The sequence below is a fragment of the Bufo gargarizans genome, chromosome 3, assembly GCF_014858855.1.
Source record: "Bufo gargarizans isolate SCDJY-AF-19 chromosome 3, ASM1485885v1, whole genome shotgun sequence".
Lineage (NCBI taxonomy): Eukaryota > Metazoa > Chordata > Amphibia > Anura > Bufonidae > Bufo > Bufo gargarizans.
Window position 1 is genome coordinate 119,278,435 of NC_058082.1, and position 23,773 is coordinate 119,302,207.

Below are 23,773 nucleotides of genomic sequence, written 5' to 3' on the forward strand. Positions count from 1 at the left end.
TACTAGGCCTCAAATTTATATCCCGCTAAATCTGTCCTTAGTGCTGTAGCTGGGCGAGTTATTTAGTGTCCGTTCAAGCACATTTCTTGTTCTGGGTTGAAATACAATTCCCAATTTAGCAATTTCATAATTTAGTGGTTTCTGCTATATCAGAGCTATTTGAAATCTATCCCTAAAAGGGTATATAATATTCAAGGTGCACATTGGGTCATTCAGAATAACTTCACACACACCCGCTACTGTGTATTTCCAAGTCTAATTCTGGCACTAAACCCATACCTGTCACCCAGCGCCTAAATACTAGGCCTCAAATTTATATCCCGCTAAATCTGTCCTTAGTGCTGTAGCTGGGCGAGTTATTTAGTGTCCGTTCAAGCACATTTCTTGTTCTGGGTTGAAATACAATTCCCAATTTAGCAATTTCATAATTTAGTGGTTTCTGCTATATCAGAGCTATTTGAAATCTATCCCTAAAAGGGTATATAATATTCAAGGTGCACATTGGGTCATTCAGAATAACTTCACACACACCCGCTACTGTGTATTTCCAAGTCTAATTCTGGCACTAAACCCATACCTGTCACCCAGCGCCTAAATACTAGGCCTCAAATTTATATCCCGCTAAATCTGTCCTTAGTGCTGTAGCTGGGCGAGTTATTTAGTGTCCGTTCAAGCACATTTCTTGTTCTGGGTTGAAATACAATTCCCAATTTAGCAATTTCATAATTTAGTGGTTTCTGCTATATCAGAGCTATTTGAAATCTATCCCTAAAAGGGTATATAATATTCAAGGTGCACATTGGGTCATTCAGAATAACTTCACACACACCCGCTACTGTGTATTTCCAAGTCTAATTCTGGCACTAAACCCATACCTGTCACCCAGCGCCTAAATACTAGGCCTCAAATTTATATCCCGCTAAATCTGTCCTTAGTGCTGTAGCTGGGCGAGTTATTTAGTGTCCGTTCAAGCACATTTCTTGTTCTGGGTTGAAATACAATTCCCAATTTAGCAATTTCATAATTTAGTGGTTTCTGCTATATCAGAGCTATTTGAAATCTATCCCTAAAAGGGTATATAATATTCAAGGTGCACATAGGGTCATTCAGAATAACTTCACACACCCGCTACTGTGCATTTCCAAATCTAATTCTGTCACTAAACCCATACCTGTCACCCAGCGCCTAAATACTAGGCCTCAAATTTATATCCCGCTAAATCTCTCGTTACCGCTGTCCTGTTGTGGCTGGGAAAGTTATTTAGTGTCCGTCAAAGCACATTTTTTGTTCTGGGTTGAAATACAATTCCCAATTTAGCAATTTCATAATTTAGTCGTTTCTGCTATATCAGAGCTATTTGAAATCTATCCCTAAAAGGGTAGATCATATTGAAGGTGCACATAGGGTCATTCAGAATAACTTCACACACACGCTTCTGTGCATTTCCAAGTCTAATTCTGTCACTAAATCCATACCGGTCACCCAGCGCCTAAATACTAGGCCTCAAATTTATATCCCGCTGAATTTGAATACAATACATTGGGCCAAATAATATATTTGTTGTTGTGGTGAACCATAACAATGAGAAAAACATCTAGTAAGGGACGCGGACGTGGACATGGTCGTGGTGGTGTTAGTGGACCCTCTGGTGCTGGGAGAGGACGTGGCCGTTCTGCCACATCCACACGTCCTAGTGTACCAACTACCTCAGGTCCCAGTAGCCGCCAGAATTTACAGCGATATATGGTGGGGCCCAATGCCGTTCTAAGGATGGTAAGGCCTGAGCAGGTACAGGCATTAGTCAATTGGGTGGCCGACAGTGGATCCAGCACGTTCACATTATCTCCCACCCAGTCTTCTGCAGAAAGCGCACAGATGGCGCCTGAAAACCAACCCCATCAGTCTGTCACATCACCCCCATGCATACCAGGGAAACTGTCTCAGCCTCAAGTTATGCAGCAGTCTCTTATGCTGTTTGAAGACTCCGCTGGCAGGGTTTCCCAAGGGCATCCACCTAGCCCTTCCCCAGCGGTGAAAGACATAGAATGCACTGACGCACAACCACTTATGTTTCCTGATGATGAGGACATGGGAATACCACCTCAGCATGTCTCTGATGATGACGAAACACAGGTGCCAACTGCTGCGTCTTTCTGCAGTGTGCAGACTGAACAGGAGGTCAGGGATCAAGACTGGGTGGAAGACGATGCAGGGGACGATGAGGTCCTAGACCCCACATGGAATGAAGGTCGTGCCACTGACTTTCACAGTTCGGAGGAAGAGGCAGTGGTGAGACCGAGCCAACAGCGTAGCAAAAGAGGGAGCAGTGGGCAAAAGCAGAACACCCGCCGCCAAGAGACTCCGCCTGCTACTGACCGCCGCCATCTGGGACCGAGCACCCCAAAGGCAGCTTCAAGGAGTTCCCTGGCATGGCACTTCTTCAAACAATGTGCTGACGACAAGACCCGAGTGGTTTGCACGCTGTGCCATCAGAGCCTGAAGCGAGGCATTAACGTTCTGAACCTGAGCACAACCTGCATGACCAGGCACCTGCATGCAAAGCATGAACTGCAGTGGAGTAAACACCTTAAAACCAAGGAAGTCACTCAGGCTCCCCCTGCTACCTCTTCTGCTGCTGCCGCCTCGGCCTATTCTGCTGCTGCCGCCTCGGCCTCTTCCTCCGCCTCTGGAGGAACGTTGGCACCTGCCGCCCAGCAAACAGGGGATGTACCACCAACACCACCACCACCACCTCCGTCACCAAGCGTCTCAACCATGTCACACGCCAGCGTTCAGCTCTCCATCTCACAAACATTTGATAGAAAGCGTAAATTCCCACCTAGCCACCCTCGATCCCTGGCCCTGAATGCCAGCATTTCTAAACTACTGGCCTATGAAATGCTGTCATTTAGGCTGGTGGACACAGACAGCTTCAAACAGCTCATGTCGCTTGCTGTCCCACAGTATGTTGTTCCCAGCCGGCACTACTTCTCCAAGAGAGCCGTGCCTTCCCTGCACAACCAAGTATCCGATAAAATCAAGTGTGCACTGCGCAACGCCATCTGTGGCAAGGTCCACCTAACCACAGATACGTGGACCAGTAAGCACGGCCAGGGACGCTATATCTCCCTAACTGCACACTGGGTAAATGTAGTGGCAGCTGGGCCCCAGGCGGAGAGCTGTTTGGCGCACGTCCTTCCGCCGCCAAGGATCGCAGGGCAACATTCTTTGCCTCCTGTTGCCACCTCCTCCTTCTCGGCTTCCTCCTCCTCTTCTTCCACCTGCTCATCCAGTCAGCCACACACCTTCACCACCAACTTCAGCACAGCCCGGGGTAAACGTCAGCAGGCCATTCTGAAACTCATATGTTTGGGGGACAGGCCCCACACCGCACAGGAGTTGTGGCGGGGTATAGAACAACAGACCGACGAGTGGTTGCTGCCGGTGAGCCTCAAGCCCGGCCTGGTGGTGTGTGATAATGGGCGAAATCTCGTTGCAGCTCTGGGACTAGCCAATTTGACGCACATCCCTTGCTTGGCGCATGTGCTGAATTTGGTGGTGCAGAAGTTCATTCACAACTACCCCGACATGTCAGAGCTGCTGCATAAAGTGCGGGCCGTCTGTTCGCGCTTCCGGCGTTCACATCCTGCTGCTGCTCGCCTGTCTGCGCTACAGCGTAACTTCGGCCTTCCCGCTCACCGCCTCATATGCGACGTGCCCACCAGGTGGAACTCCACCTTGCACATGCTGGACAGACTGTGCGAGCAGCAGCAGGCCATAGTGGAGTTTCAGCTGCAGCACGCACGGGTCAGTCGCACTACAGAACAGCACCACTTCACCACCAATGACTGGGCCTCCATGCGAGACCTGTGTGCCCTGTTGCGCTGTTTCGAGTACTCCACCAACATGGCCAGTGGCGATGACACCGTTATCAGCGTTACAATACCACTTCTATGTCTCCTTGAGAAAACACTTAGGGCGATGATGGAAGAGGAGGTGGCCCAGGAGGAGGAGGAGGAGGAGGAGGAAGAGGGGTCATTTTTAGCACTTTCAGGCCAGTCTCTTCGAAGTGACTCAGAGGGAGGTTTTTGGCAACAGCAGAGGCCAGGTACAAATGTGGCCAGCCAGGGCCCACTACTGGAGGACGAGGAGGACGAGGATGAGGAGGAGGTGGAGGAGGATGAGGATGAAGCATGGTCACAGCGGGGTGGCACCCAACGCAGCTCGGGTCCATCACTGGTGCGTGGCTGGGGGGAAAGGCAGGACGATGACGATACGCCTCCCACAGAGGACAGCTTGTCCTTATCCCTGGGCAGCCTGGCACACATGAGCGACTACATGCTGCAGTGCCTGCGCAACGACAGCAGAGTTGCCCACATTTTAACCTGTGCGGACTACTGGGTTGCCACCCTGCTGGATCCACGCTACAAAGACAATGTGCCCACCTTACTTCCTGCACTGGAGCGTGATAGGAAGATGCGCGAGTACAAGCGCACGTTGGTAGACGCGCTACTGAGAGCATTCCCAAATGTCACAGGGGAACAAGTGGAAGCCCAAGGCCAAGGCAGAGGAGGAGCAAGAGGTCGCCAAGGCAGCTGTGTCACGGCCAGCTCCTCTGAGGGCAGGGTTAGCATGGCAGAGATGTGGAAAACTTTTGTCAACACGCCACAGCTAACTGCACCACCACCTGATACGCAACGTGTTAGCAGGAGGCAACATTTCACTAACATGGTGGAACAGTACGTGTGCACACCCCTCCACGTACTGACTGATGGTTCGGCCCCATTCAACTTCTGGGTCTCTAAATTGTCCACGTGGCCAGAGCTAGCCTTTTATGCCTTGGAGGTGCTGGCCTGCCCGGCAGCCAGCGTTTTGTCTGAACGTGTATTCAGCACGGCAGGGGGCGTCATTACAGACAAACGCAGCCGCCTGTCTACAGCCAATGTGGACAAGCTGACGTTCATAAAAATGAACCAGGCATGGATCCCACAGGACCTGTCCGTCCCTTGTCCAGATTAGACATTAACTACCTCCCCATAACCATATATTATTGGACTCCAGGGCACTTCCTCATTCAATCCTATTTTTATTTTCATTTTACCATTATATTGCGATGCTACCCAAAGTTGAATGAACCTCTCCTCTGCCTGTGTGCTAGGCCTAAATATATGCCAATGGACTGTTGCAGTGGTGGCTGACATGAAGCCTGATTCTCTGCTATGACATGCAGACTAATTCTCTGCTGACATGAAGCCAGATTGTCTGTTACGGGACCTCTCTCCTCTGCCTGGGTGCTGGGCCTAAATTTATGACAATGGACTGTTGCAGTGGTGGCTGACGTGAAGCCTCATTCTCTGCTATGACATGCAGACTGATTCTCTGCTGACATGAAGCCAGATTGTCTGTTACGGGACCTCTCTCCTCTGCCTGTGTGCTAGGCCTAAATATATGCCAATGGACTGTTGCAGTGGTGGCTGACGTGAAGCCTGATTCTCTGCTATGACATGCAGACTGATTCTCTGCTGACATGAAGCCAGATTGTCTGTTACGGGACCTTTCTCCTCTGCCTGGGTTCTGGGCCTAAATTTATGAAAATTGACTCTTACAGTGGTGGGTGACGTGAAGCCTGATTCTCTGCTATGATATGAAGACTGATTCTCTGCTGACATGAAGCCAGATTCTCTGTTACGGGACCTCTCTCCTCTGCCTGGGTGCTGGGCCTAAATTTATGACAATGGACTGTTGCAGTGGTGGCTGACGTGAAGCCTGATTCTCTGCTATGACATGCAGACTGATTCTCTGCTGACATGAAGCCAGATCCTCTGTTACGGGACCTCTCTCCTCTGCCTGTGTGTGTGCTGGGCCTAAATATATGCCAATGGACTGTTGCAGTGGTGGCTGACGTGAAGCCTCATTCTCTGCTATGACATGCAGACTAATTCTCTGCTGACATGAAGACAGATTCTCTGTTACGGGACCTCCCTCCTCTGCCTGGGTGCTGGGCCTAAATATATGCCAATGGACTGTTGCAGTGGTGGGTGACGTGAAGCCTCATTCTCTGCTATGACATGCAGACTAATTCTCTGCTGACATGAAGACAGATTCTCTGTTACGGGACCTCCCTCCTCTGCCTGGGTGCTGGGCCTAAATATATGCCAATGGACTGTTGCAGTGGTGGGTGACGTGAAGCCTGATTCTCTGCTATGACATGCAGACTAATTCTCTGCTGACATGAAGACAGATTCTCTGTTACGGGACCTCCCTCCTCTGCCTGGGTGCTGGGCCTAAATATATGCCAATGGACTGTTGCAGTGGTGGCTGACGTGAAGCCTCATTCTCTGCTATGACATGCAGACTAATTCTCTGCTGACATGAAGACAGATTCTCTGTTACGGGACCTCCCTCCTCTGCCTGGGTGCTGGGCCTAAATATATGCCAATGGACTGTTGCAGTGGTGGCTGACGTGAAGCCTCATTCTCTGCTATGACATGCAGACTGATTCTCTGCTGACATGAAGCCAGATCGTCTGTTACGGGACCTCTCTGCTCTGCCTGTGTGCTAGGCCTAAATATATGCCAATGGACTGTTGCAGTGGTGGGTGACGTGAAGCCTCATTCTCTGCTATGACATGCAGACTGATTCTCTGCTGTCATGAAGCCAGATTGTCTGTTACGGGACCTCTCTGCTCTGCCTGTGTGCTAGGCCTAAATATATGCCAATGGACTGTTGCAGTGGTGGGTGACGTGAAGCCTCATTCTCTGCTATGACATGCAGACTGATTCTCTGCTGACATGAAGCCAGATTGTCTGTTACGGGACCTCTCTCCTCTGCCTGTGTGCTAGGCCTAAATATATGCCAATGGACTGTTGCAGTGGTGGCTGACGTGAAGCCTCATTCTCTGCTATGACATGCAGACTAATTCTCTGCTGACATGAAGCCAGATTGTCTGTTACGGGACCTCTCTCCTCTGCCTGGGTGCTGGGCCTAAATTTATGACAATGGACTGTTGCAGTGGTGGCTGACGTGAAGCCTGATTCTCTGCTATGACATGCAGACTGATTCTCTGCTGACATGAAGCCAGATCCTCTGTTACGGGACCTCTCTCCTCTGCCTGTGTGTGTGCTGGGCCTAAATATATGCCAATGGACTGTTGCAGTGGTGGCTGACGTGAAGCCTCATTCTCTGCTATGACATGCAGACTGATTCTCTGCTGACATGAAGCCAGATTCTCTGTTACGGGACCTCTCTCCTCTGCCTGTGTGTGTGCTGGGCCTAAATATATGCCAATGGACTGTTGCAGTGGTGGCTGACGTGAAGCCTCATTCTCTGCTATGACATGCAGACTAATTCTCTGCTGACATGAAGACAGATTCTCTGTTACGGGACCTCCCTCCTCTGCCTGGGTGCTGGGCCTAAATATATGCCAATGGACTGTTGCAGTGGTGGCTGACGTGAAGCCTCATTCTCTGCTATGACATGCAGACTAATTCTCTGCTGACATGAAGACAGATTCTCTGTTACGGGACCTCTCTCCTCTGCCTGGGTGCCGGGGCCTAAATATCTGAGAATGGACTGTTCCAGTGGTGGGTGACGGGAAGCCAGATTCTCTGCTATGGAACCTCTCTCCAATTGATTTTGGTTAATTTTTATTTATTTAATTTTTATTTTAATTCATTTCCCTATCCACATTTGTTTGCAGGGGATTTACCTACATGTTGCAGCCTTTTGCAGCCCTCTAGCTCTTTCCTGGGCTGTTTTACAGCCTTTTTAGTGCCGAAAAGTTCGGGTCCCCATTGACTTCAATGGGGTTCGGGTTCGGGACGAAGTTCGGATCGGGTTCGGATCCCGAACCCGAACATTTCCGGGATGTTCGGCCGAACTTCTCGAACCCGAACATCCAGGTGTTCGCTCAACTCTAATATATACACATTTATACAGAGAATGCTATGAATCACCTCCCTCATGTACTGGGAGCTGTTCACAAGGGTTTCATTAACCGGTGTGCACTTGTTTTTTAGATTATATAGTAGTAGACAATAGTGGAGGAGGCATTTTGCCCATTTGGAGCTCAACTAAACCTATGACCTTCATTTAGCACATCTTTGATTTCACAGCCTGTACTATCAAGAAAGTTTTATTGTGCATGCTCCATTTCCCTGCAGTACTAGCTGATTTAGGAATCTCAAAGTCAAAATCCCAGTGACCAATGTTGAAAGGGACACCTGCATCATATAAAGGGGTTTCCAAAAATTATGTTTTCTGAAATAAGATCACCCATTATGAATAAACAGGAAAGGGTTTGGTACAAGTTCATGCACTGCTAAAATCCTATTTTCTCATCTGCAGGAATCTGGGGCATAGTAAATAATGCAGGAATTAGTATCCCGAGTAGTATGAATGAATGGATGACGAAAGAAGATTTCTTCAAAATCATAAATGTTAACCTCCTGGGGGTTGTTGATGTGACCATCCATTTCTTACCCTTGATTCGGAAAGCTCGAGGACGAGTGATCAATATAGCCAGTATAGCAGGAAGACTGACTGTGTCTCCCGGAGGATACTGCTTGTCCAAGTATGGAGTGGAATCATTTTCAGATACTCTAAGGTTAGTACTGTTAAAAGGGTTGTCTATGTTTTATTAAAGGGCATCTGTCAGCAGATTTGTACCTATGAAACTGGCTGACCTGTTGCATGTGCACATGGCAGCTGAAGGCATCTGTGTTGGTCCCATGTTTCATATGTGCCCGCATTGCTGAGAAAAATTATGGGGGTCATTTACTAACCAGATATGTGCCTATATTAGGTGTATTTCTGGAGCAGATTGCGGCGCAAAGATCCTTTCAGCTAGGAAGCTGTCTTACATTTAGAACGCAAAGTTGTATAGAGTCCAGCCCCTCTACATAACTCTTTTGGGTCAACAGACAGCTATATGGGATATTAAGACCTCAAATGATCGCCTATGTTTTAATATATGTAAATGAGCCTTTTGGAGTAATCCCCATTACTCCAAAAGGCTCATTTACATATATTAAAACATAGGCGATAATTTGAGGTCTTAATATCCCATATTGCCTTTACACCTAGAGGTTCGGCATTTTCTGCAGCTGCAGAGCCCTCTGCACTTTGACAGAACTAGGCAGGCGCGATGACATTTACACTACCTAGCCCTGTCAAAGTGGACACGTTCACATTCACATTTTCCAAATTTTTAGGGACATTTCTGTGACAGAAAATCTCTTCCATAAATCTAAATGGAGTTGTTTCTGCAGCATGTGCATATATTTCCACAAGAACTATTCAGATGAATGGGATTGTTGCAGAAACTTCTATAACAGATCTGCCATGTGTGAACATATACTTACAGGGGTTTTCTGAGCTCAGCCAATCGTCTGTTTGAAGAGGCCAGTGTGCTTGAGCTAGGGCAGGGACATCTTTATTGCTTGCTCTGCTCCATACCCAGGAACATCGTACAATTGGAAAGGGATGTACTAGGTACAGCTAGTGGTGGTTTTTACCAATGTCCAAACCACACAAAGTATGCCCCACCAGGCCCCCTGCCTTGGGCGAGATGCAGCCCCGCTGTTCACTCCAGTAGGCCTCAGGCGAGGTGGAGCTATAGGGGGTAATTACAAATACTTGAGGCTTGAAATACTGGGGGCACTACTGAGGCATTATAAATGCTGGGGGACATTAAACATACTAGGGGAACTACTGAGGTATTATAGATACTGTGGGCAATACTGAGGTATTAAATATACCAGGGGGCAGTACAGTGGGCCATTAGAAATACTGGGGACACTGGGGGGGCATTAAGTCCTGGGGACATTACTGAGTTATTAAAAATACTGGGGGCATTACAGGGGCAATTAAATACTGGTGACACTATAGGGCGCCATTATAAATACTGGAGGCATTAGTGGAAAATTATAAATGCTGTGGGCACTATTGAAGGGCATTAAAATATTATGGACACTACTGGGGTATTAGAAAGACTGGGTGCTCTATTGAGGGGTCTTAATCATTCTAAGGATACTATTGGGGTATTATAAATACTGGGGTCAACTCTGGAGCACATTAAACATACTAGGAGCAGTACAGAGGGGCATTTAATACTGGGGGCACTACAGGGGGCCATTATAAATAGTGGGGGCATTAAATCTTCAGAGTGCTACAGGGGACATTAAACATACTGGGCACTACAGAGGACCATTATAAGTATAGGGGACCACTACAGGGGACCATTATAAACACATGAACCACTACAGGGGGGCCATTATAAATACTGGAGGAATTACATTGAGGCTATTATAAATGGGTGGCATTATAACTGCATTTTTAAAACTGGGTGGTTTGTTGGGGCATGATCATTATTGGGCACTATATAGAGAGCACTATTACAAATGAGGACATTCTGAAGGAGCATTATCACTGTGACGGCACTATTACTAACGAGGGCACTCTGGAAGGGAATAATTGCTATTGGTGGGACTTTTGGGAGCACTTTAAGAACTATTTGTAAGAATATAATAATTTTGTATGTCCTTATTTTGTCAATAAAAAAAAAAAAATGCTTTTATTGTGTTAAGTGAAAAGAAATATTAGGTATCACGTGTCTGTAACAACCAGGTCTTTTAATATATCACATGACCTAAGCCCTTAGATGAACACCGTAAAAAAAAAAAAATATATATTTTTTTTGTCACCTTACATCACAGAAAGTGTAATACAAAGCGATCAAAAAGTCATACGCACCCCAAAATAGTACTAATCAAGCAATCATCTCATCCCACAAAAAATGAGCTCCTACCTAACACAATCGGCCCCCAAAAAAATATATATGGCTCTCAAAATATGGAGACGCTAAAAAATCTTTTTTTTTTTTTTTTTTAAATGCTTCATTATGTAAAACTGAAACAAACAACCAAAAAAAGTATTCATATTTGGTATTGTCGCATCCGTAACAACAAAATAGCACATGATCTAACCTGTCAGATGAACAATGTTAAATAACAAAAAATAAAAACTGTGCCAAAACGGCAATTTTTTGTTACCTTGCCTTACAAAAAATGTAATATACAGGGAGTGCAGAATTATTAGGCAAGTTGTATTTTTGAGGATTAATTTTATTATTGAACAACAACCATGTTCTCAATGAACCCAAAAAACTCATTAATATCAAAGCTGAATATTTTTGGAAGTAGTTTTTAGTTTGTTTTTAGTTTTAGCTATTTTAGGGGGATATCTGTGTGTGCAGGTGACTATTACTGTGCATAATTATTAGGCAACTTAACACAAAACAAATATATACCCATTTCAATTATTTATTTTTACCAGTGAAACCAATATAACATCTCAACATTCACAAATATACATTTCTGACATTCAAAAACAAAACAAAAACAAATCAGTGACCAATATAGCCACCTTTCTTTGCAAGGACACTCAAAAGCCTGCCATCCATGGATTCTGTCAGTGTTTTGATCTGTTCACCATCAACATTGCGTGCAGCAGCAACCACAGCCTCCCAGACACTGTTCAGAGAGGTGTACTGTTTTCCCTCCTTGTAAATCTCACATTTGATGATGGGCCACAGGTTCTCAATGGGGTTCAGATCAGGTGAACAAGGAGGCCATGTCATTAGATTTTCTTCTTTTATACCCTTTCTTGCCAGCCACGCTGTGGAGTACTTGGACGCGTGTGATGGAGCATTGTCCTGCATGAAAATCATGTTTTTCTTGAAGGATGCAGACTTCTTCCTGTACCACTGCTTGAAGAAGGTGTGTTCCAGAAACTGGCAGTAGGACTGGGAGTTGAGCTTGACTCCATCCTCAACCCGAAAAGGCCCCACAAGCTCATCTTTGATGATACCAGCCCAAACCAGTACTCCACCTCCACCTTGCTGGCGTCTGAGTCGGACTGGAGCTCTCTGCCCTTTACCAATCCAGCCACGGGCCCATCCATCTGGCCCATCAAGACTCACTCTCATTTCATCAGTCCATAAAACCTTAGAAAAATCAGTCTTGAGATATTTCTTGGCCCAGTCTTGACGTTTCAGCTTGTGTGTCTTGTTCAGTGGTGGTCGTCTTTCAGCCTTTCTTACCTTGGCCATGTCTCTGAGTATTGCACACCTTGTGCTTTTGGGCACTCCAGTGATGTTGCAGCTCTGAAATATGGCCAAACTGGTGGCAAGTGGCATCTTGGCAGCTGCACGCTTGACTTTTCTCAGTTCATGGGCAGTTATTTTGCGCCTTGGTTTTTCCACACGCTTCTTGCGACCCTGTTGACTATTTTGAATGAAACGCTTGATTGTTCGATGATCACGCTTCAGAAGCTTTGCAATTTTAAGAGTGCTGCATCCCTCTGCAAGATATCTCACTATTTTTGACTTTTCTGAGCCTGTCAAGTCCTTCTTTTGACCCATTTTGCCAAAGGAAAGGAAGTTGCCTAATAATTATGCACACCTGATATAGGGTCTTGATGTCATAAGACCACACCCCTTCTCATTACAGAGATGCACATCACCTAATATGCTTAATTGGTAGTAGGCTTTCGAGCCTATACAGCTTGGAGTAAGACAACATGCATAAAGAGGATGATGTGGTCAAAATACTCATTTACCTAATAATTCTGCACTCCCTGTAGAGCAACAAAAATCATATGTATCCTAAAATATCCCAGTTTCTAAAATGAGCTCACTTTTTTGGGAGTTTCTACTCTAGGGGTGCATCAGAGGGGTCTTCAAATGTGACATGGCAATTTAAAATGATCCCAGTGAAATCTGCCCTCCAAAAACCACATGGTGCTCCTTTCCTTCTGTGCCCTGCCGTGTGCCCGTACAGCAGTTTATGATCACAAATGGGGTGTTTCTGTAAACTACAGAATCGGTAATAAATGTTGAGTTTTGTTTGGCTGTTAACCCTTGCTTTACCGGAAAAAAATTGATTAAAATGAAAAATTTGCCACAAGTGAAATTATGAAATTTTATGTACATTTTCCTTTAATTCTTGTGGAACACCTAAAGGGTTAACAAAGTTTGTAGAATCAGTTTTGAATACCTTGTGGGGTATAGTTTCTAAAATGGGGCCATTTATGGGTGGTTTCTATTATGCAATCTCCACAAAGTGACTTCAGACCTGAACTGGTGCTTAAAAAGTGGGTTTTGGAATTTGCTTCTAAACCTTCTAACATCCCCAAAAAATAAAATGACATTCACAAAATGATCCAAACATAAAGTAGGCATATGGGAAATGTAAAGTAATTACTAGTATATGAGGTATCACTATCTGTTTTAAAAGCAGAGAAATTGAAATTTGGAAAGTTGCAAATTTTTCAGTTTTCTGGGGGTAAATTTGGAATAAAAAATATATGAAAATATTGACTGAAATTTACCGTTGTCATGAAGTACAATGTGTCACGAGAAAACAATCTGAGAATGACTTGGATAAGTAAAAGCGTTCCAAAGTTGTTACCACATAAAGTGACACGTGTCACATTTCCAAAAAGACGGCCTGGTCCTTAAAGTGAAAAATGGCAGGGTCCTAAAGGGGTTAGAAATTTTTGATAAACATGTTTTTTACTGTTCCCTGTGTATTTTACAGGCGTGAAATGAAGCCATTTGGAGTCAAGGTATGCATCATTGAACCTGGATTTTTTAACACACAAATTACAAATTCAGAAGTGTTAAGAAAAAGTTTAAAATACAGCTGGGACAATACTTCAGAGGAAGTCAAAAAAAGCTATGGAGAGAAGTTTTTTCAGCAAAGTGAGTATTTTATATTAAATATATAAACGGAGAATGTAATGCATTCTGTGTCTAATGCTGGATCATGGCAATATATTAGGCATGTTCCCCTTCACCATTAAATACCCGGTTTTAGTTCCATTGGGCCACATTTTAGGCCATATGCAAATTGCAATTATTTATTTATTATACTGACATATGGTGCTGACAAATTCTGCAGCACTTTACAGACATTAGCATCACTCTGTCCACAATGGGGCTCACAATCTAAGGTCCCTAATTAGTAGGTCTGGAGTGTTGGAGGAAACCAGAGTACCCAGAGGAAACCCACGCAAACACAGGGAAAACATACAAACTCTGTGCAGATGTTGTTCTTGGTCGGCTTCAAACCCAGAACGTATTTCACAATCTACTAGTTCTGATGGCAGAAACTGCAAACAATAATCTGGGTACTGCAGCAACTACACCACAACATGGGGGAGATTTATCATTTTCCTTGTGCCTGAAATGTGGTATTAAAAAGTCGCAAACTCTGACTTAAAAAAAATATAAAATGTTGCATCTCTCTGATTTTGGAATAGCAAAAAAACTTCCAGCTCCTTTACCTTAAAAACCAATGCTTTAGTCTTTCACATATTCAATTAAAATCCATGTGTACAAACGGGGAAATTGTAGCACAATGTGACTTGTTTCGGACCACGCAAGTGGCCCAAAACGTGTCACATTGTGCTACAGTTTCTCCTTTGTACACATGGATTTTAATTGAATATGTGAAAGAATAAAGCATTGGTTTTTAAGGTAAAGGAGCTGGAAGGTTTTTTTGCTACTCCTGGATTGCTTACCTGGCTGTGTCTAGACCAGTACAGTCCGTGACTCCTTTAAAAAAACTGGAGGTGAGTGCTGCAGTAAATGGAAAAAATAAATAAATTTTATATATATATATATATATATATATATATATATAGTTCAAGAAAAAATGGCGGCACTGGTGTTTTCAATATGGTTGCAAAAGGTAGGGTGCACGTCCCTGGGGGAATAGGCTTCTTACCCCAATTAGTAAATCCGGAAGAATGAGCGGCACTCCAATGGTAGAAAAAAAAAGTGAACCTTTATTCACCCAGGTGCAACGTTTCGGCTCTGCTCTTGAGCCTGAAAAAGGCTCAAGAGCAGAGCCGAAACGTTGCACCTGGGTGAATAAAGGTTCACTTGTTTTTTCTACCATTGGAGTGCCGCTCATTCTTCCGGATTTATATATATATATATATATATATATATATATATATATATATATATATATATATATATATATAGGATCCATAAAAGAAGTTCAGGCAGCACTCCTGTCGTTTGCTCAGCCGTAGCTGTGTGGTGCCAGCGGTGGTCCCACGATTCAGGACGTAAAACAATGAAGAAAATCCGCAGCACTCCTTGAAGTATAGAAAAAATGTGTAATTTTATTCACACATGTCAAATAAGACAACGTTTCGGTTCTCTCACAGAACCTTTTTCAAGACTTGAAAAAGGTTCTGTGAGAGAACCGAAACGTTGTCTTATTTGACATGTGTGAATAAAATTACACATTTTTTCTATACTTCAAGGAGTGCTGCGGATTTTCTTCATTATATATATATATATATATATATATATATATAATATTTTTTTTTTGCATCTGATTTTGCACTGCCCCCACCACTTCCCCTTAAGGTGGCGAGGTAAGGACAGGAAGGGGCATAGCCAGTCATCCAACAAATGCAACATTTAGCCAGTTTTCTGGCGCAAATTAAGATAGTTTCACATTGCCAAAACAGCCTGCTGGAGTTATCTGGATCCGGCATTGCCAGATGTTGCCAAAATGCCCACTAGTCCCATTGACTGTCATGGAATCTGGTGGAGATCTGGCTGATACCCGAGATTCGACTGGACAAATACTGTTGCACATATTAATGGCTCGTCAATTAGGGGTCTGACCTCTGGGATGTCAAAAAGCACTATTCAGCCCCTTTTTAAGAAACCTAAAACAACTCTGAGATTAGGACAATCCAAGAGGTGGGACATCATATTAACCATCTATCTTATAACTTTGTGGTGCACGGGATAGGCCCCAGATATAGACATACTATGGTGAAGAAAACAAATAGAATGAATGATCTATGGGCTTTGTCTTTGCTCTAACCCACACTTTTCATATTTTACATACAGGTATGGAGTCTTTGGATCAAATGTCATCATTGTGTAACACAGACCTTTCTCTGGTCACAAACTGCATGGAGCATGCTCTGACTGCCGTTTACCCCTGGACACGTTACTCTGTCGGATGGGATGCCACACTCTTCTACTTGCCACTTTCCTATTTACCTACAGTGATTTCTGACTTTATATTATCTATTGGAATACCTAGACCAGCAGATGCTATCTGATGATTCTTCTGAAATTCCACCAAATACTTGGTATCTTAATGATGTCAATGGATGGACCTACATCTCCATCCAACCCTACTACCTGTGTAACTTTACAGTTTAATAAGTAAAGGAAACAGTACTTTGGACCCAGTTTCGTCTCCTGTATTGTCTTAATTAGAGTTGAGCGAATCAAAGTTGATAAAGTGGAATTCGATCAGAATTTCCCGTAAAATTTGATTAATCATAAAGTCGAATTTCCTCACACTTCGTGGTAACAAATCTGATTTTTTTCTAAAATGGCTGCTGTACATGTTAGAGGAAGAAAAACGGGAAATGAGGGAACACCCATAAAGCCATGCAGCCAACCAATCAGCAGATATCTAGCCCCTATGATGTCACAGCCCTATAAAATGTCTCCTACCCGGTTTCCACCACTTTACAGTGAACTTAGTGCAGGGAGAGATGTTACAGGCACTAGAAACACTGATTATGAAAGACTTTAATCACAATATATTACTATTGAGCAGTTCAGGGACAGCTTAGAGGTGTAGGGCTATAACAGGGAGGTATTATCCACACTATATTGGGAGAGAGCAGGGGCCAATTGAACAGTGCAAAGATTGCTAATGGGAACTATTCTATTACACCTTGCAGCACTAATTGGGGTTAAAAAGTGCTCTAATTCTGCTGATTTTAGTTTTAGTTTTTTCATTCTTTTATATAGATAATTCAATCCTCCTTAATTGTGTAATTGGGGTGAAATTGCGGCCTGATACTACAGATTTTGGGTTGCTCACTAAAGATGAGCAAATCGAAGCTGACTAAGTCTAATTCGTTTAGAATTTTCAGGAACGAATGCGAATTTCCTTGCACTTCGAGATAACGAATCACATTTTTCCTAAAATGGCGGCTACACGTGTGAGGACTGAGGACATGGGGCAAGGAACTCAGGAAAGGTGGGATCACCCAGATTGACATGCCTGCATGCAGTCAATCAGCAGCCAGCCCTGTGAAGTCACAGCCCTATAAATACGTTGGCCATCTTACAGTCAGACATTATCCAACGTTCAGAGTGCAGGGGCAGACGCGTGAAAGCGCTAGGGACAGCGATTAGAAAAACGGTTGTGGAAAAAGACAGAAAAAACTAGTGCAGGGAAAGGATGGGCTGGAATCATTTCTTAGCATCTTAGTGCAGGGAGAGACGTCGGAAGGCGCTAGGGACATTGATAGGAAAGTGATTTACAAGTGCAGGGAACAATTATTTGGGGACCCAAATAGTCATTAGACAGCTCTGTCATTCAAGCTTTTTGTTATTGGGCTGCAAGTCTTATGTTGAAAAGCCTTTAGAAGCTTATGTCTTAGTATCTTATGCAGTACTGCAAGAAAAATATATACGCATTTCACTCCTGCAGTTATTTCTGGTAAAAGCGTATAGGGGTGTTTTTCATTAAAAAAAGAAAAAAATGTATGCACTGCATTGTTAGTTATTTCTGGTGAAAGCATATAGGGGCGTAGTTCAGTACAACAAGAAAAATATATTCTCAGGTCACTTCTGCAGTTATTTCTGTTGAAAGCGTATAGGGGCATATTTTAGTAAAAAAAAGAAATATACTCACTGTTGCAGTTATTTCTGTTAAAAGCGTATAGGGGTGTTTTTCATTAAAAAAAGAAAAAAATGTATGCACTGCATTGTTAGTTATTTCTGGTGAAAGCATATAGGGGCGTAGTTCAGTACAACAAGAAAAATATATTCTCAGGTCACTTCTGCAGTTAGTTCTGTTGAAAGCGTATAGGGGCATATTTTAGTAAAAAAAGAAATATACTCACTGTTGCAGTTATTTCTGTTAAAAGCGTATAGGGGCCTATTTCAGTAAAAAAATAAAAATATATACACACTGCATTGTTTAATTGTTTTCTGGTCAAAGCATATAGTGGCTTATTTCAGTCCAACAAGAAAAATATATTCTCAGGTCACTTCTGCAGTTATTTTAGGTGAAAGCGTATAGGGGCGTATTTCAGTAAAAAAAATAAAAAAATACATTATATACGCACTGATTAAGTGGAGTTAAAGAAAATGAGTTTAAGATGAGGAGCAAGAAACTAAGGTTGGATAGAATTTCCTTGTGTGTTGTTGGCTTGATTCTAGCTAGTCCGTCAACTACAGCAGACGGGGTCTAATTCTAACTCGTATTTTCTGTTTTCCTTCTTTACTGTTCTTCTCCATTAAACATGTGCTCCATGGACCATGCCACTAAGTGTGTGTCCTGTGCAATGTATGCATGCCTTGAAGACCTGATCGAGGGTGAATACATTTGCACTAGGTGCAAAATGCAATCATGTTGCATATTTGGAAGCCCAGATCTTGGATCTAAATAAGCAGCTTGAAATACTTAGGGGCATGCAAAACTGAAGATAGGCTTAGACCTCACTGTGCAGGCACTGGCTGGGGTGAGTGAAATGAAGGGGGGGGGGGGGAGTAGGAAGACAAGATCAGGACTATCAGATGAGCAGTTGGGTTAATGTAGAAAGAAGGGGTAGAGGGAAAAGTGCCAGGGAGGCTATTCCTGAGTTGGCACACCCTAGTAAATATGACTGTTTGGCTGATATAAGGGATGAAAGCCCAGGGCCAGCAACACTGCAGCAGGTCGTTTCTCCTAGCAACCAGGAGGAAGGATGGGAAAACGAGTGCAGCAAAGATCAGACAGATGCTGGTGGTAGGGGACTATTATAAGGAGGACAGACAGGGTCATCTGTCGCCGAGACCGTGAATGCCGAACAGTGTGTTGGCTGGTGCAGGAAGGAAGGGTTTGGGTTCATGGAGAACTGGGCCGACTTTGCGGTCGGTTACAGGCTCTACAGTAGGGACGGGCTGCATCTCAATGGGGAGGGTGCAACTGCCCTTGGGGAAAAATGGTTATATGACTGGAGGAGCATTTAAACTAGGATCTGGGGGGGGGGGGGTCATACTAATAAAGGGGTAGATAGTGTAGATAGAGAGTGGGTTATAGAAGGGGACAGTGGGCATTTAGTGGGGGCTGGGGTTAGCAAGGAAAATAGGGAGAAGACTGGGCATAACTATACATTTATAAAAAAAATAGAACTGCTGGTAACAAGAACCTGTTACCGGTACATACAAAAATTAACTAAGGTAACCAAAAAATCCCGGATAATCACCTTATAGGTAATAGTAATTTAAAATGTATTTTCACAGATGCCAGAAGTCTAGCTAGCAAAATGTGGGAGCTGGAGGCTATGGTACTAGAAGAACACATAGATGTAGTTGGTGTGGCTGAGACGTGGTTGGACTCTTCGTAAGACTGGGCTGTTAATATTGAGGGTTTTACACTATTTAGGAAAGACTGGGTCAATAGAAAAGGTGGTGGCGTGTGCCTGTATGTGAGGAGTGATCTGAAGACCAGTGTGAAAGAGGCAATTGTGCTTTAGGATGTGGAAACCTTATGGGTGGAAGTTCAAAGGGATATAAACACTGAAAAAATAATACTTTGTGTAATGTATAGACCCCTAACATCACAGAAGAGATAGAAACGCAACTGTATAACCAAATGGAGCAGGCGGCACAGGCTGGTACAGTGGTCATAATGGGAGATTTTAACTTCCCAGACATTGACTGGGGTCATGGTTTTGCCTCAACTACAAAGGGGAGAAAATTCCTCAACTTGCTGCAGGACCACTTTATGAGCAAGTTTGTAGAAGCTCCCACTAGGGGCGCTGCTCTGTTGGATCTGGTAATTTCTAATGATGCAGAGTTTGTTGGTAATGTTACTGTTCGAGAAACACTAGGTAATAGTGACCACAATATAATTATATTCCCCCTAAACTATAAAAAACAAACTCTGTCAGGCAGAGCAAAGACACTGCATTTCAAAAAGGCTAATTTCCCTCGGTTGAGGGCAGCATTTCAAGGCATAGACTGGGAGCAGCTACTATCACATAATGATACAGAGGATAAATGGGAGAGCTTCAAATCCACATTGAGTAATTGCACTAAAAAAATGTATACACGGCTAATATTAAATCCCCCATGGCTTACAGCTACTGTAAAAACAGCAATAAAAGACAAAAAGAGGGCATTAAAAAAATACAAATCTGAGGGGTCAGCTGTAGCATTTGAAGATTACAAATGGCTTAATAAAATCTGCAAAAAGGAGATAAAATTAGCAAAGATCCAAAATGAACAGCAGGTAGCAAAAGAAAGCAAAACAAATCTCAAAAAGTTGTTTAAATATATAAATGCTAAATAACCTAGGTCTGAGCAGGTAGGTCCCTAAATAACGGTCAAGGGGGGTAGCCACTGAAGATAAGTAAAAGGCAGAGTTCCTAAATAGTTTTTTTTAGCTCTGTATATACAAAAGAAGAGAAAGGAGCTGATATCTGTGGCGCCGGGGTTGTTAGTACATCCAGTGATATATTCAATTGGCTAACTGTAGATATGGTCCAAGAGACGTTAAATAGGGTAAATGTGAACAAAATGCCAGGTCCAGATGGATTACACCCAAAAGTGCTTAAAGAGCTCTGTTCAGTCATTGCTGTGTTCCTAAGTATAATTTTTAAGGATTCTCTAGGGACAGGTACAGTGCCAAGTAATTGGCGCAAGGCAAACGTGGTGCCCATATTCAAAAAAGGATCAAGGTCCTCCACAGGTAATTATAGACCAGTTAGTTTAACTTCTGTTGTGGGAAAAATGTTTGAAGGAATCTTAAGGGACTATATACTGGAGTATGAGACTATAAATAATATTATAAGTGATAACCAGCATGGGTTTACCAAGGACAGAAGTTGTCAGACTAACATGATTTGTTTTTATCAGGAGGTGAGTAGTAGCCTGGACAGAGGGGCGGCTGTGGATATAGTGTTTCTGGATTTTGCAAAGGCTTTTGATACTGTCCCTCATAGATGCTTAATAGGTATAGTAAGGTCTATTGGCTTGGAAAGTATAGTTTGTAATTGGATTGAAAACTGGCTGAAGGACCGTGTCCAGAGAGTTGTGGTCAATGTTTCCTATTTAGAATGGTCCCAGGTAATTTGTGGTGTACCCCAAGGTTCAGTGCTGGTCCCTATTATTATTTAATTTATATATTACTGATATTGAGGACGGGATTAATAGCACCATATCTATTTTTGCAGATGACACTAAACTGTGTAGAACTGTACGGTCTATCTAAGATGTCCACAAACTACAAGCTGACTTGAACATTCTGAGTGATTGGGAATCAACTTGGCAAATGAGGTTCAATGTGGACAAATGTAAAATGATGCATCTTGGTAGTAATAATCTCTGTGATTCATATGTCCTAGGTGATGTATCACTGGGAGAGTCACTTATAGAGAAGGATTTAGGTGTCCTTGTGGATGGTAGATAAAATTATAATATGTCTATTCTCCCAAAATAGGGAGTAAAAGACCCCTTACAAACAAAAAAACACACAAAGAGACAGACATAACCCCTGGAGGGTAGCGCCGCATATGTAGCGCTGTGCACCAACACAGGTGTCGTCCCCCCTAGGCCTATGGTGATTGTCACAAGGGCCTATGGTGGAAGGACCATATGATCCCTAGTATCTAAATCCCTTAAGGTAGTATAGGGATCAAATGGATAAGAAATGGAAAGGTCTTACCAGTTTTTAAGAGGGCCTCACTTAATAACCGCGTGTTATGGGTTAGTACAGGAGGTGGTCACATGCAGCAGGTAGGTACTTCAACAGATGTCCATGGGGGGGGGGGAAGGACATCCAAAGTGTCCATACAGCCTGGTATTAGAGTAGCCTCAGAAAAGAAACTCACCCTAGTACCTCCCTGCTTGACCTATCCGGCCCTAGTGACCTAACACGGGTTCCGTGCCCCGCAAGGGATGGCCCCGTCCGGAACCTTGCCCTGATGCGGAATCCCTAGGTAACCCTATCACAGGGTGACTAAGGGCAGAGTCCTATATATCAAGGCAGGTGGAGATATAAGTTATATTATGTTGCATATATCTCAAAGGACACGCTTAAATATCATTAGACACGCACTCCATTTTGTGCTTATTATTTTCTTCACTTTATTGATTTTTGAGATATATGCAACATAATATAACTTATATCTCCACCTGCCTTGATATATAGGACTCTGCCCTTAGTCACCCTGTGATAGGGTTACCTAGGGATTCCGCATCAGGGCAAGGTTCCGGACGGGGCCCACCCCTTGCGGGGCACGGACCCCGTGTTAGGTCACTAGGGCTGGATAGGTCAAGCAGGGAGGTACTAGGGTGAGTTTCTTTTCTGAGGCTACTCTAATACCAGGCTGTATGGACACTTCGGGTGTCCTTTTACCCCCCCTATGGACATCTGATGAAGTACCTACCTGCTGCATGTGACCACCTCCTGTACTAACCCATAACACGCGGTTATTAAGTGAGGCCCTCTTAAGAACTGGTAAGACCTTTCCATTTCTTATCCATTTGATCCCTATACTACCTTAAGGGATCCAGATACTAGGGATCATATGGTCCTACCACCATAGGCCCTTGTGACAATCACCATAGGCCTAGGGAGGACGACACCTGTGTTGGTACGCGGCGCAACCCTCCAGGGGTTATGTCTGTCTCTTTGTGTGTTTTTTTGTTTGTAAGGGGTCTTTTACTCCCTATTTTGGGAGAATAGACATATTAAAAGCTAAGTTTTAAATTGTTACTGCTCCCCTTCTCTACATATACTTTACTTCCCTGAGCGGTACCCAGGTGAACTGCCCCTGCAGTCAAATATCCTGGGAAGACACCATATATATTTTTTTTAGATAAAATTATAGTATACAATGTCAATCAGCTGCTTCTAAGGCCATCAGGATATTGTCATGCATTAAACGAGGCATGGACTCGCGGGGCACGGATGTAATACTACTACTTTACAAAGTGCTGGTGCGGCCTCATCTGGAATACGCAGTCCAGTTCTGGGCACCGAGGAGAGCGACTAAAATGATAAGGGGCATGGAGGGTCTTAGTTATGAAGAAAGATTAAAGAATTGAATTTATTTAGTCTTGAAAAGAGACGTCTAAGGAGGGACATGATTAACCTGTACAAGTATATAAATGGGCCATACAAAAAGTACAGCGAAAAGCTGTTCCATGTAAAATGTGCTCAAAAGACAAGGGGGCACTGCCTCCAACTGAAGAAGAAAAAGTTCAGTCTCCAGAAGCGTCAAAGCTTCTTTACTGTGGGAACTGTGAATCTGTGGAATAGACTTCCTCAGGACGTGGTTACAGCAGGAACAGTGGACAGTTTCAAAAAGTGTTTAGACAAATTCTTAAAAGTAAAAAACATAAATGGTTGTGTAAACGTGTAGAAATCTCACTTCCTTCTGGGATTTGCGTCCCCACCTATCCCTTGGTTGAACTTGATGGACGTTTGTCTTTTTCAACCGTATTAACTATGTGACTGCGCTGTTGCAGTTATTTCTGGTAAAAGCGTATAGGGGCCTATTACAGTAAAAAAGAGAAATATATACACACTGCACTGTTGCAGTTATTTTTGGTGAAAGCGTATAGGGGCGTATTTCAGTACTTCAAGAAATATTTATACGCATTTCACTCTTTTAATTTTTTTTTTTGGTCAAAGCGTATAGTGGCCTATTTCAGTCC

General features: G+C 43.6%; 1 protein-coding gene across 2 annotated transcripts in view; it reads left to right on the top strand.

Moving 5' to 3' along the window:
• Positions 1-16,286, top strand: part of LOC122932123 (retinol dehydrogenase 7-like) — a 37,896-nt gene extending 21,610 nt beyond the window's left edge. For both annotated transcript variants that reach the window (XM_044286366.1, XM_044286365.1), the window contains exons 3-5: positions 8,347-8,605; positions 13,599-13,762; positions 15,941-16,286. In XM_044286366.1, the coding sequence (XP_044142301.1) occupies positions 8,347-8,605; positions 13,599-13,762; positions 15,941-16,158 (641 nt within the window). In that variant the 3' untranslated portion in view covers positions 16,159-16,286. The remainder of the gene's footprint in view (positions 1-8,346; positions 8,606-13,598; positions 13,763-15,940) is intronic.
• The last annotated feature ends 7,487 nt before the right edge of the window (positions 16,287-23,773 follow it).